Genomic DNA, 13,168 nt, shown 5'->3' with positions numbered 1-13,168 from the left:
CTTTCACATGAAAAGCACAGTGCTTCTACAAGCAAGGCAAAAAAAAAAGGCCCCTAAGAACGTGGCCTTGAATAAAGGCAAGTACAAGAAAAAAATACATCAAACGCATGTGTTACAGTGATCTGTCTGTCTGTCTTTCTACTGTCTATTCATCTATCCATCATGTACCCATCCAGCTATCATCTATCTGTCTATCCATCTTTCTGTGCAACAATTTATACATTTGTCCATTATCTATCTTTCTATTGACTTTTCTCTGCTGTGTGAAACCCTTTCCCCCAAAATTTGCATGAAATCAGCAGAGTGAGCATGACAGACAGGGTTTTATTGGGAGTCGGGGAGGTACCAAGGAGCAAATCGTCGTGAGGCTTTGAATTCTGCCTAGCAACATATGGCCATGCAAATATGTGACTTATTTGATAGAAAGGTTGATCTGGTTTCTATCCATTAATCCATTCATTTATCTATCGATGTGGCACTGCCACATGCGAAGGTCTGCTGGGGCCCATGTTGACAAGGGTTCCATTCATGCATCTAATTTAAGAGCTGCTTCTGGGTCTGTCTGATTAACAATTTACCAGGCCATCAGTCAACCTCCTTCATGGCGGTGTAATCAGTGTCATCAGCGTGCAGGCAGTAAGGCGCACATTTGCAACTGGACTCCAACAAGCGCACAGCTTTCATAGAATACACTGGCAGAAAAGTGGCTACAAAGTCAAGGCGAGCACAAAATGAGTCGACATGACAGAATGAGATAATAAATCAGCGATTTGTTTGTGAACGCTATAACCGTCGCCATATAGCATGGTGGCAATGCGAGAGAAAGCCTTTTCTCACTGCAGCGAGGGTGCTTTGGTGCTACGCGCTGGCTCAGACAGTAATACGTACCTCGCCTCTGTATATTGGCTGCATATTGTATGCTTGTAGTTTGAAGGCTGCGCTCAGGCACACTGTGAGGCTTGACCCGCTCAGTCATGCATAAGCACCTTTAAAAGGATTATGATACAGTGTCACAGTGGTTTTTGGTAAATAGACGCTAAGAAATCCGGCGTGAGACAGCATCCGCTCCACCATGGTGTAGTTGCATCATATTAAATCACAGAGGGCGCTATCTTCAAGTCAAGAGTCATCAGAAAGGCTGCATCTTGTTCCTACAAACATTCCATCAACTGAGAAAGGATTAGCTTTACTTTCCCTGCAACAAAACAATTCCAAGTACGTTTAAGACCAGTGCAGTGATTCCTAACCAGGGTGCCGTGGAACACTGGCGTACCGTGAGATCAGCGAGTATATCAGTTTACAGTATGTTCAATTAAAGAGGCCCAGATTTCACACTAAGTGAGACAATTTTATAATGTTCCTGTTTTCCTAACTCCTGTTCATGGTTTTGCTTTGTCTCCACACTGACTTTTGGAAGCATTGGTTGGTGACGCCTCCTTGCCCCACCTGCCAGTTTGAATTTAAATTAAACTCAGTTTTGGTGGAAGGAAGGCGCAGGATTATTACATTAGATTGCTTTTGACAGTTGTTGCGACTGTTTGTATTAATTTGTCTCTTGCTTACTTTTTATGGTATTCTGAGTAAGTACTGCTGTGTTCATCCGTTTTTCGAATTCCTGCCTTGTGTAGGTTAGGTTGAGTTTTTGGTTTTGTATTCTGTATTTTCGGTTTTTGTTCCGTTATTCTGTTTTTTTTTTTGTTTTGTTTTATAGAACATCCTCCTTCCATTGTGGTCCCATCTGCCTCCTTTAGATTATATTTAGTTTTGCTTCATGTTATGTCTTGTTTTCCTGTGTCCCATGTTCATGTCTTGTTTTGCTCATTTGGTTTTCATTTCCACCTGTCCTCGTCAGCCCTGTTCCTTATGTTTACCAATCAGCTCCCTCCAGCCAATCACACACGTCTTGTCCAGGTGTGCCTTGTTGTCTCATCACTTTACTTGTATTTATTCGCTGGTTTCTTTCAGTCTGTGTCTGTTCATTGTTGTTGCCCCAAGTTACGTTCCCCAAGTTATGTCACGTTTCCTGTCGTAGTGAATGTTTAGCATGCATGCTAGCGTATGTTTTTAAAAAGGCAGCGGGAGCAAAACTGAGTTCGGTTGTACTTTATTGAAGCATTTAACAATGTAAACAGTGAGTTCGGTTGTACTTTATTTAAGTATTTAACAATGTACTCACGTTATTTTTTTGATCAATCCTCATCCACAAATCCGTCAAAGTCCTCATCTTCTGTATCCGAAATGAACATCTAGGCAAGTTCTCCATCCAACATGCCGGGTTCCCTCTCATCATTGTCGGAGTCAGTCTCGTTGCCGGAGGGCTGTTCAGCAATGATGCCAGCGTTTTCCTGTTTCCTCCACTTGCGAACCATGGATTTGTTGATCTTGAATTCTCTGAGTTAGGGTTAGTTCCTCCGCGTAGCTTGCAGTTTAAACTGTGCTTCGTAAGCGTGTCTCTTCGTAGGTGCCATTTTCGGGGGTCCTTAGCCAAACCGATGTTGTTTGCACACGCCGGCGCTGTATACCTACTGGGGCGTGCCTTTAGCGTCCTCTTTCACACGCACCCTTCCCCTTTAACGTCCTGATGCTGTCCTCAGTCACGTCCGCCTTTCCTCTATATAAGCACCGTGTCGGCAGGAAATGCTCCCAGTCAGTCAAGCGGAGCGCTCATCAAAGTCACACAACAACATTTACAGATTTTGGAACTCGATGCACACATAAACCACGCCGCATTATAAGGCGCCCCGTCCATTTTGGAGAAAATGTAAGACTTTTAAGTGCGCCTTATGGTCGTGAAAATACGGTAATCAAACAAACAATCAAAACAAAATTTGATTAGCCTCCCAGAAAAGCAAACTTGAAGCAATGTAATTTCATTACAGTCATTTATTAGGTGATTGTATTTCAGCCATTTAGTTTTCATAAATGCCACAGCTGTAATTAAACAATCTCACCAGGTAGGCCAATGGTGAAAATACATTTGCACATAAGCACCTTTTTTCCTGTGCTGTATTTTTGCTCGGTTCATTGTACTAAATTACTGCAATTTAGGTTATTCAATCATCCATTCATTTTCGATACCGCTCATATGTCCTCATTCGGGTCACGGGTGAGCTGGAAATTATCTCAGCTGATATTGAGGGAGCAATTGCACAGATTCAAGTTAAAAGACAGTTGTTGTGAATATCTGCTAATTTGTATTCTTTCAAAACTAGTGACAGTACAGTTTGTATCAGTTTGTTGATAGAATCAATTACAATCTAAGCAGAGGTAGAATGAAGATACGTTTACACAGTTTTCCATTCACAATTGGCCCACTGTGGGCGACCGTAATGCTGATGTGGCTCAGAATAAAAATGACTATGACGCCCTCGCTGGTCGTGTACACGTGTGTAGCTTACCAGCGCTACAAGAAGGGTGCAGCCAATTAACAGAATTCCCTGCTGGACTACGCTCATCACGATGCAGTGAACATCTCAGTTCCACCTGCTGCAGTCCAATGTGACCGTGACGTTAATAGCACCAAGCCTCTGTTGCACAATACACTGACATCTTCATCTTAGGTTTTTTTATTTCATTAAGACACATGTAATGAATGCATAAAATTTATTATTTAAAAGTAAATCAACAGATTCACGTTAAAGCATATCCCGTATCATCATATATCATCATGTTTTAATAACATGGCTTTTTTTTCCCCTACATTTTGTCCTTTAGGTCTTTTACAGAGGAAAAGGACACAGCAATGCGAGGTGGATACAGGAATAATTTTTCATTTAGTTAACAATGTGAGATGGAGCCTGACAGTGGTTGACTTAACACCCAATTCGTCCTCCCAGACAGAAACATTGCCTCTTCCAGAATTGTTGTGGTCTGTGTTTTAATTTAGACTATTTAGTTTTGTTGTGGTGGCACGGTGGGCGACTGGTTAGAGCGTGTGCCTCACAGTTCTGAGGAGTCGGGTTCAATCCCCGGCCCCACCTGTGTGGAGTTTGCATGTTCTCCCCGTGCCTGCGTGGGTTTTCGCCGGCCACTCCGGTTTCCTCCCACATCCCAAAAACATGCATGGTAGGTTAATTGAAAAATCTAAATTGCCGTAGGTGTGAATGTGAGTGCGAATGGTTCTTTGTTTGTATGTGCCCTGCGATTGGCTGGCAACCGGTTCAGGGTGTACCCCGCCTCCTGCCCGATGATAGCTGGCTAGGCTCCAGCACGCCCGCGACCCTAGTGAGGAGAAGCGGCTCAGAAAATGGATGGATGGATGGATGGATAGTTTTGTTGCATGTTTTCTGTGTCCCATGTCGTTCATGTCTTGTCTGCTCATTTAGTTATTGTGTTCACCTGTTCTCGTCAACCCTCTACATTGTGTCAACCAATCAGCTCCCTCCAGCCTCTCGTGTCATGTCCAGGTGTTCCTCGTTGTCTCGTCAATTTGTTTGTATTTATTTTCCTGCTTTCGTTCAGTCTGTGTTGCTGCATTGTCCTCTATTTTTTGTGTCTGTTGCTGTAAGCTATGTTTCCCAAGTGGTTTTATGTTTATCCCTTGTGTCGTTGTTACTTGGAACCTTGCTTTTTGGACTTTGTTAATTTAGCATTTTCTACCTCCATGACCCTTGTTTGCCTTTGTTTTTGGAATGAAATATTATTTTAATGTTCCTGCACTCCTGGCTTGCCTACAATTGGTTCCTCCACTTCCTTGCTTCCAACACTGCAAAAGCACAAACCTGACAAGAATGTTGCCAACTCATGTGAGCAGTCAGGTCCACCTCCACCACAGACCTACAGACAATAGGAGTTGTGGGAAGAAAAATCTGGAATTTGTCGGTCCAGTCACAGGTCACATTTTGGCTTGTTAAATTAAAATACTTAAAAATGGTTTTGTAAAAGAACAAAGAATACTGAGGAAAGATGCTGGAAGGTTGGAGAAAAAAAAGCGTCTGAAGAGATATTTCTAGTTAATTTGACAGTCTAATATAGAATATTGTAAAATTTTATTTTAGAGATATTCAAAAGGATATGCAGAATCTAAACTTCCTCTTAAATGTTAATCACCTTGTTACAAAATAAAGATGCTGAGAACACCCTGATTTTCAAAGATCCCAAATAGCGGGTGCTATGTTTGCTCTCATCTAACAGACAGCGCGGGCTATTGGTAGGCGTGTTGCATTTTGATTTGCTTCAGTTGCGATCTTTTACTAAGCTCTCAAATAGGAGTTGCTAAACTTCATGTTCGCTCACTTTTACAGATTGCATGGGCTGTTGACAATAGGTGTAAAAAGGACTGTGACACTAAACAGTCGATATGAGAACCAATAATTAATAGTTGAAGAGTTGTTCCCAGCAAACTATATCAGCAAAACATTGTTTTTTTCCCCTTGAGTTCTCCTAGGATGACAGAGCCATTTGTATCCATAAGGCCAATTTATTAGGGAATTGTAGATGAGGAGGACCGCAGCTCATCTTGTCATCTCCTTGGTAATGGTTTTGCACACAAACCCTGCGACAGCTTGTATCTTGTATTTAAAAGAGGGTTTTGGTCACCACAGAACATTTGGGAGAACACCGCAAAAGCAAATTTAAGTTTGAAGTGATGGAATGGGAAGTGTAAGTGGAAGAAGCAAACAAACACATTTTTGTGGAAGCCAGTAACCACATAAAAGCCATGCTTTGTTTGATTGAACTTGCCCCGAGTGTGTGGCAATTGGATGTACAGATATGTGGCCATCCTGCATAACATTGCATTTCAAACTTTGGACAGTCCAGCACGAACACTGTTGAAAGGAATTTTGTCACAGGTGATATGACTCCTTCTTGTGACAGGCTCCCCGTCAGATTTCTATCATTCACAAACTCCAAAATTCCGTTTCTGAATGGACAATATGTCGCATTATTTTGTTTTCAGGCATTTCAAAAATGTTTCCAGGAGCGGAAAAGTTCTCTCCACCCCTCTCCTTTTGCTTTCACTATGCTGGCACCCCTTTGCATGCTGGTTTCTGCCTGTCTTTCAGACTAAAATCAGCCAGCGCAATTAGTCTTAGATTTTAAAAATCATACTCGAATTGATCTATTTGCATATACTCTTCCCAGAATGCACAAAAAGAAGTTCACAGCAATTTTGCATATTTGGCAAACACAATCCTGGTTGTGCATTTTAGTAGAACAGCTTCCACATCTGTTTCAAGTTTGCACCTGTTTTTGCTCACGCAAGCCTTTTGTAAATCTGGCCTGACGTGTTTAGCAGACAAGTGGAACCAAAGCTGCACGTCATCACGGTTTGGAGCAAATTAGACATTCTGTATTTACCCAATTTACCAATAGGTAGATGACAAAGGCTCAATCATTATGTAACCAAGTGAACTGTCATTTTCTTCCCTTCCTTTAATCTGTACATCAGTAAAACATAATTTAACCAAATAATCAGGTTCCAATAAAAATGGTCTTGAATGACATGGGGAAGGGAGTAAAAACGTCATCACAAGTGATGTAAGTGGTACTGATTTTTGTCCATGTCGAGAACACATGTACTGTTATATACTTGAATTTTGACTATGACTCAAATAAAACTGTGACCCGTGTTCCATGAATACTCACAAAAAAGACTGCAGTGCCAGACGAACATCTATGAAACCCATCCCATAGTTCCCTAATGGAAGACAAATCAGCTCCTGTCCCTGACCCCAATCCACTGCTAAAGCATGCAAGTTGTAATAAAACCTGAAAAGGTCTTGTTCTTAGGCCACAATCAACAGTTAAAGTGACGTGGAGGGAGTAAATCAGGCTTGGGCAACTTGGACATGGACCAAATTAGAATGCAGGCCAAAAAGCTTGAAATTATTATTATCAGTTGGCGGTGTGATCAATAAGTCAGTGGCATTGATTAACGACTCTCCATGCCACAGACATATTACAGTCATTTTGCTCCAATATATAAGTTCTATAGATCTCCTGCTATATGCTGCAGTAGATGCCTTCTCTGTTCTTGTTCCAAGCCTAAAAAGTGTATTAAGAAACACAATTAGAACCTAACTAGAACCTAAAATAAACATTCCTTAGTAATGACATTGTTATGAAAGTAAAATAGAAAATAGTGAACGTTCTGTCACTTTGCGGGAGCCTTGTGCCATTAACTGGCATATATGAAAGACATAAACTTTAAGACCAGATCCCATAACCTTCAAGCAGTCCATCCTCTCGCTCCAGACCTGCATCAGAATAAACCAACACAAACACATAAACAACGCTCCTTTTCTGCTCTTTATATGCACGCCCAACCAAACACAAAGATGGATCAATTTCATAGAGCTGCTCAGGGTTGCAGATGTCGCCTTTCATTGTCAGTTTAAGGCAACATGTATGATCCCAAGCGGCAGGGTGTACGACTGGTTAGAGCGCCTGCCTCACAGTTCTGAGGACCCGGGTTCAATCCCCGGCCCCGCCTGTGTGGAGTTTGCATGTTCTCCCCGTGTCTGCGTGTGTTTTCTCCGGGCACTCCGGTTTCCTCCCACATCCCAAAAACATGCATGGTAGGTTAATTGAAGTCTCTAAATTGCCCCTAGGTGTGAATGTGAGTGCAAATGGTTGTTTGTTTATGTGTGCCCTGTGATTGGCTGGCAATCAGTTCAGGCTGTACCCTGCCTCCTGCCCGATGATAGCTGGGATAGGCTCCAGCATTCCCGTGACCCTTGTGAGGATAAGCGGCTCAGAAAATGGATGGATGGATGGATGGATGTTTGATCCCGCCTAATGCTGCTATGCAAATCAGCCATTGTTATTTTTTTTCTGCACGTGTCCTCATTTTCTTTGCGGCCTGATAAGTCTCAGACAATTATCTCTCTACCTCAGATGTTGCTTCCTGTGGCCTATTTCCTAAAAATAGGGCAGTGGTTTTTGGCACTGCCAAAATGAAAAAACAAAACAAAAAAAAACAAAAAACAGTTAACTCATTAAAGAAAACCAAGAAACCTGACTTTGTCGCAGTTTATAATTCCTGAAAATGAAAGTGTGCTGTTCCACCATAATGGTTTTAGCCATTGAAACTCTTTTTTTATACATATAAAAAAGAAAAAGAAAGGACAGAAAACCTAAAATATCAAATGTGACGAAACATGAGACATAGAATAGGAGAAAATTAGGAGATAATGAAAGGCTGAGCAGAAAATTAGTTTTAACAATATTAGAAAAATGTTGCAATATTATAACAATAAAGTTGTATTTTTCAAGAAAACAGTCATTCATCTATTTAACAGGTAAATGTTATCATTTTTACACAAACGTGGGAATCACCAGCTTTGGAAAGAGACATGCCATATACTAAACACCTCCAGTTTATGATGGCACAAAGTCAACAAAAGAGGGGATTTCAGACATAAACGTTTACACAGTCACATTCAAATGATGGTTTTAATGTGACAAAATTCCATTACTATTTAGCGTAAGTAACGAAGGTCTGTGAATTAATTCTTAAAAAAATAAAAGTAATTCTTAATTAATAAAAGCAATTCTTTATTGCTTTTGTTTTTGTTTTGATTTAGTTTTAAGGTTGTTTTCTTGTTAAAAAAAATGCCCTTATTCACCAAATGCCTACTACATTCTCGTACTTACAATTTTATTCTCATGGGCCGTAGTGTCCTTGTGAGCGTAATGCTTGTCCTCTGTGCTACTGTACATCTCACCTGCAAACTGATGATAAAAGGTGGAGGTGGTGAGGGGGGTTCTGTGAGAGGCGGTGCCAATGAAGGGGTCTGGACATGCATATGTATGACGTGGTGTGACATATCAAAGAGAATGCGTAAGTAGGTATGCCGCTTTGATTCATCTCGATGGGAAATGCAAAGATCGACCTGCCATAATCTGCTGCTTTCTTCCCGTAATCCTGCAGTTTTAGCCACGTAATGAGCAGCGTGAGGAGGAGTGCGAGCATGTTGCATAAACTCTGGCTCTGTGTGCGTGTGTGTGTCTGTGAGACTGGGTGGGGCAGTGTATGTGTGTGTGTGTGTGTGTGTGTGTGTATATCCAGCCATCCATTTTCTGAGCCGCTTATCCTCACAAGGGTCGCGGGAGTGCTGGAGCCTATCCCAGCTATCATCAGGCAGGAGGCAGGGTACACACTGAACTGGTTGCCAGCCAATCGCAGGGCACATACAAACAAACAACTATTTGCACTCACATTCACACCTTTGGGCAATTTAGAGTCGTCAATAAACCTAGCATGCATGTTTTTGTTATATATATATATATATATATATATATATATATATATGTATATATATATATATATATGTATATATACTGCATATATATATATATATATATATATATATATATATACTGCATATATATATATATATATATGCAGTGGAGAAAGAGAAAGTCCACTCTATAATATTGTACTTTATAAAACCATATGGTAATGACAAATTGACGCATTTTTTTTTGCTTCTATTCAATGGACATTGTATGCTCCTTCTGGGGTTCTGGGGTTTGGTACCCGCGGATTCACCGATTTGGAGGGTTTTTTTCAATTTTCTTTTTCCATTTTATATTTCTTTTTTTTTTTTTACTTTTTTCTTTCTTTTTTTTTCTTTTTTAGGGGAAACAACCCAAAAAATGCTTAATGGCGGTTTATCCCCTTTTATTCAATAATTTGTTTTCATTGTGATTACAATGACTGTCAAATATCCGCAGATTTTCGCAACTTGCAGTGCAGGCCAGTCCCTATCAACCTCGAATAGTAGTGCCTGTCAATATTGTTATTTTATCTGTCTACATATGTTATTCTACCATTTATGCTCATATATCTGTTCCCTAAAGGGTTGACATTGCAACACAGATGCTATTTGTTAGCCCGTCTATGGCGTTTTGCATTTTGTGTTAGCATTAATCCAGGCAGACTTTAGTAAAGTTATGTGATTTGGTTTAAAACACATAAATAAATACACAACATGGAAGTTTTATGTTCAGTTTGACAGTAAACTTCACTGGGAGGGCCAAAAATAAACTAAACAAAACAACAACCAAAAACGCTTGAAGCCTGTTTTACAAGAATTGATCTGCCAAACTGCTGCTTGTTGAAGTGAGCCGGGTTGAGTTCACTACCACCACACAGTATTTGTATCACAAATCTTTGCTTGCAAGTCAGAAAAAATCCACCCATATCTTAAAAAAAAACTAAGTCGGGTTACTTGTATCTCAAGGCACAACTGTATTCCCACAAGTGTGCTGCTGATGGGGGAGAATGGGTTGTTAATAATTTAGCACTGCATCCTGATACCATATTTTACATTGTGTCTGTGCACAGGGAGGGAAACAACAACAACAACAACAACAGCACACGGCAGGTGCATCGTACTCCCAGCATGCACCTCTCTTCATTGACCCGTGCCTCTGCCTGCCAAGAAATGAGATTGTTGCCCATTTCCGGTGGGACTGGGTTGGGGGAAGAGCAATCCTTTGCTCATTAGAATTGCTCAAAGTCCAGCCCGGGCGAAAGACCCAGTTTGCTGTCACGCTACTGGATGCGCTCGACAGTGGGACGGTGGCTCGCAAATCACCAATTATCAGACGGAGTGTTGACGCTCGTGCAATGCGCGGTGCTACTGAGCCGCCAAGTGGACCGTCTGCAAACTTCAACAAGGAAGGAGGAGGGAGGGGGCGAAAGCGTCCAGGTGCGTGCCCTGGTTAAGTTGCGCAATCACACACGCTGAATGCACGACTAAAAAGGGGGGGAGCGTGCGAAATTGCAAATATGTATTCACAACGTGGATTCATTAAGAGTTTATCCCCGAATCCTCATTTGCAGAAATGCACATTTCTAATCAAACACGCAGGATCGATCTAAATTGATACGAATCGCACATTTGTAATGGCTTGTGTTCGATCAGTGCGCAGTAATCCATCATGTGTGCATTATGTGCTAATTTTACACTCTCCACTGTCTTACTTACCATCAGCAATAATGGTCTTCATGGTTTGAGACGGGGCGTTATCGGTGTTATAAAAGACGGGTAAATCCAAGCAGTTTGCAGACAGAAATCCACGCAAGGAGGAGATAATTGCCAAATCCGGAGATAAAAATGCGAGGGGATGGCCGGTCTGCGAAGCCTGCAAACTTCAGCCGCGGGTCTTCCCGAGTGGGCAGCCCGGCGCGCGCCTGCACCCGAGCTCAGTCATGGGGGCGACTTGAAGGCAAAGAGTCAGTCATAAACATCCACTTTGGGATCGGCGCGCTCGGATCGAGACACCAGTCGACGCCGAAATATGGAGGGCGAGAAAACAGCTCCGAGGAAGAGCTGAGGGTCGACTCGCACACAGGAAAAATGGAGAGGGAAAAAAAAGTCGGATCAGCGGTTAAGGCGAAAAAACCAAGATTGAATCCATGTTTTTTTTTTAAATCACATATCCTTTTGTTCAATAGTCCTCTATAGAGTTCCCAAGTAGAAAGAGGGGGGAAAGTGTGTGGATGCGCATGGATGGTGCGCGCCAGTGTGTGTGTGTGGTGGTGGTGGTGATGGGGGCTGCGAGGAGGAGGTGGGTGGAGAAAGAGAGAGAGAGAGAGAGCAAGATCGAGAGAATTGCGAAATAAATGTTGCATGTGTCCGGATCACGCTACTAAAATGTCCATCCGATCATCTTCAAACAATGTTCACTGCAAAGAAAAAACAAAAGTTGCATTCTGAACTGCGATCTCTGCCTGCATGGTTTCACATGAGCCCTAAAGTTATTTATAGATCCATAATCCCTAACGGAAGAACATTTTTATTTTTTTTTTAAATGTAAAGATGATTTTCAGAGTGAATCTGACACTTAATTGCTTATTCACACAGACATGTCTTACTGTACAGTGCTGCATGCGCTCTGATGAATGCGGGTGGTTTTGGCTGCTTGGCTGGCTGGCTTGCCGGTGGGTGGGTGGCTTGCATAGGAAGGTGACGTGAGGAGAATTGATGTGGATCGGACACAAGGCAGGCACGCACCTGCATGCGAAAGGAGCCCACAAATAGACGGGCGGGCAGCCAGGCATGCAGGCTGGGACCTGGAGCCTCCTCACAGGCTGGACCCATGCCCTGGACAAAAACATAAAAGAAAAGAGTAAAATGGGGTGGTGTCAAAACGTGCTAAATCTGAGGGTTCACATGTGTGACTTTTTTGTGTGTGTATGTCATATATTCCATTAGTTGATAGTATTAGGGCTGTGTCAGAGAATGACATTAAACAAATATATTTGGATGCATTTTATGTGATAGTTGTTTCCCTTATGGCACCAATAGAGACCCACTCTGATGAATGTGGATACATGGTGGCACTGGTCTGAAGCCGAGGTGAGTTTGATGTGCTCTCAACACAGTGTCCGATCTTCAGCTCTTCACCTCCCCCTACCGGTACAGGAAAACACATGTCAGATCACTTTTTGTCATATTGGTTCAAACAGTCATTATGACTTGACAGTAGTACATAGTAAATATGATCTGTGGCCCCGCCTGTGTGGAGTTTTCATGTTTTCCCCGTGCCTGGGTGGGTTTTCTCCCGGCACTCCGGTTTCCTCCCACATCCCAAAAACATGCGTGGTAGGTTGATTGAAGATTCTGAATTGCCCGTAGGTGTGAATGTGAGCGCGAATGGTTGGCTTGCGACCGTTTCAGGGTGTACCCCGCCTCCCGCCCGAAGATAGCTGGGATAGGCTCCAGCAGCCCGTGACCCTAGTGAGGAGAAGCAGTAAAAGAAAATGGATGGATGGATGGATCTTTTTAAAGATAGTACAGTGTTTTTCATACAGCGCTTGTATCGAATCACTTTAGGGGACATCATGTTGTAGCTGGTTGGTGTATATGCTGAGTGTTTAAATCCGTCACTCAATACCAGCTTGGCTCTACATGCATCTTTTATAGGATGATGCACTCTGGCCCAGCATCCTATTGGGGCATCGCATGTACTGTGTACGGGTGGTGAGATAACTGTCGTGAACGGACGCGACAGCCAGGTGGGATTCAGCCGAGATGGAAGCAATCGCAGCAAGATAATCCCTCAAGTTTACGCTAAACGCCTACGTCAGAAATATGTCAGCGAGCCACTCGGCCTGACTCGACTGGCTCACAGCGGGGGGGGGCGCCAGATGGTGGGCGGAAAGGCGGTCGGAAGCCGGTGCCGTGACCGGCTGGGAGCGAGGTCGTTCCGA

At 42.5% G+C, this 13,168-nt stretch overlaps 1 protein-coding gene across 2 annotated transcripts in view; it reads right to left on the bottom strand.

Moving 5' to 3' along the window:
- Positions 1-11,489, bottom strand: part of rtn4r (reticulon 4 receptor) — a 68,771-nt gene extending 57,282 nt beyond the window's left edge. For both annotated transcript variants that reach the window (XR_009768280.1, XM_061672140.1), the window contains exon 1: positions 10,941-11,489. Coding sequence is in view for 1 of the 2 variants with exons in the window: in XM_061672140.1 (XP_061528124.1) it covers positions 10,941-10,962 (22 nt within the window). In the remaining variant the exon portion in view is untranslated. The remainder of the gene's footprint in view (positions 1-10,940) is intronic.
- Positions 11,490-13,168: the final 1,679 nt, after the last annotated feature.

Source organism: Phycodurus eques, chromosome 3 (genome assembly GCF_024500275.1).
Source record: "Phycodurus eques isolate BA_2022a chromosome 3, UOR_Pequ_1.1, whole genome shotgun sequence".
In the NCBI taxonomy this organism is placed as follows: domain Eukaryota; kingdom Metazoa; phylum Chordata; class Actinopteri; order Syngnathiformes; family Syngnathidae; genus Phycodurus; species Phycodurus eques.
The sequence above is the reverse complement of the archived record's forward strand: the minus strand, read 5'-3'. Positions and strand labels throughout refer to the sequence as shown.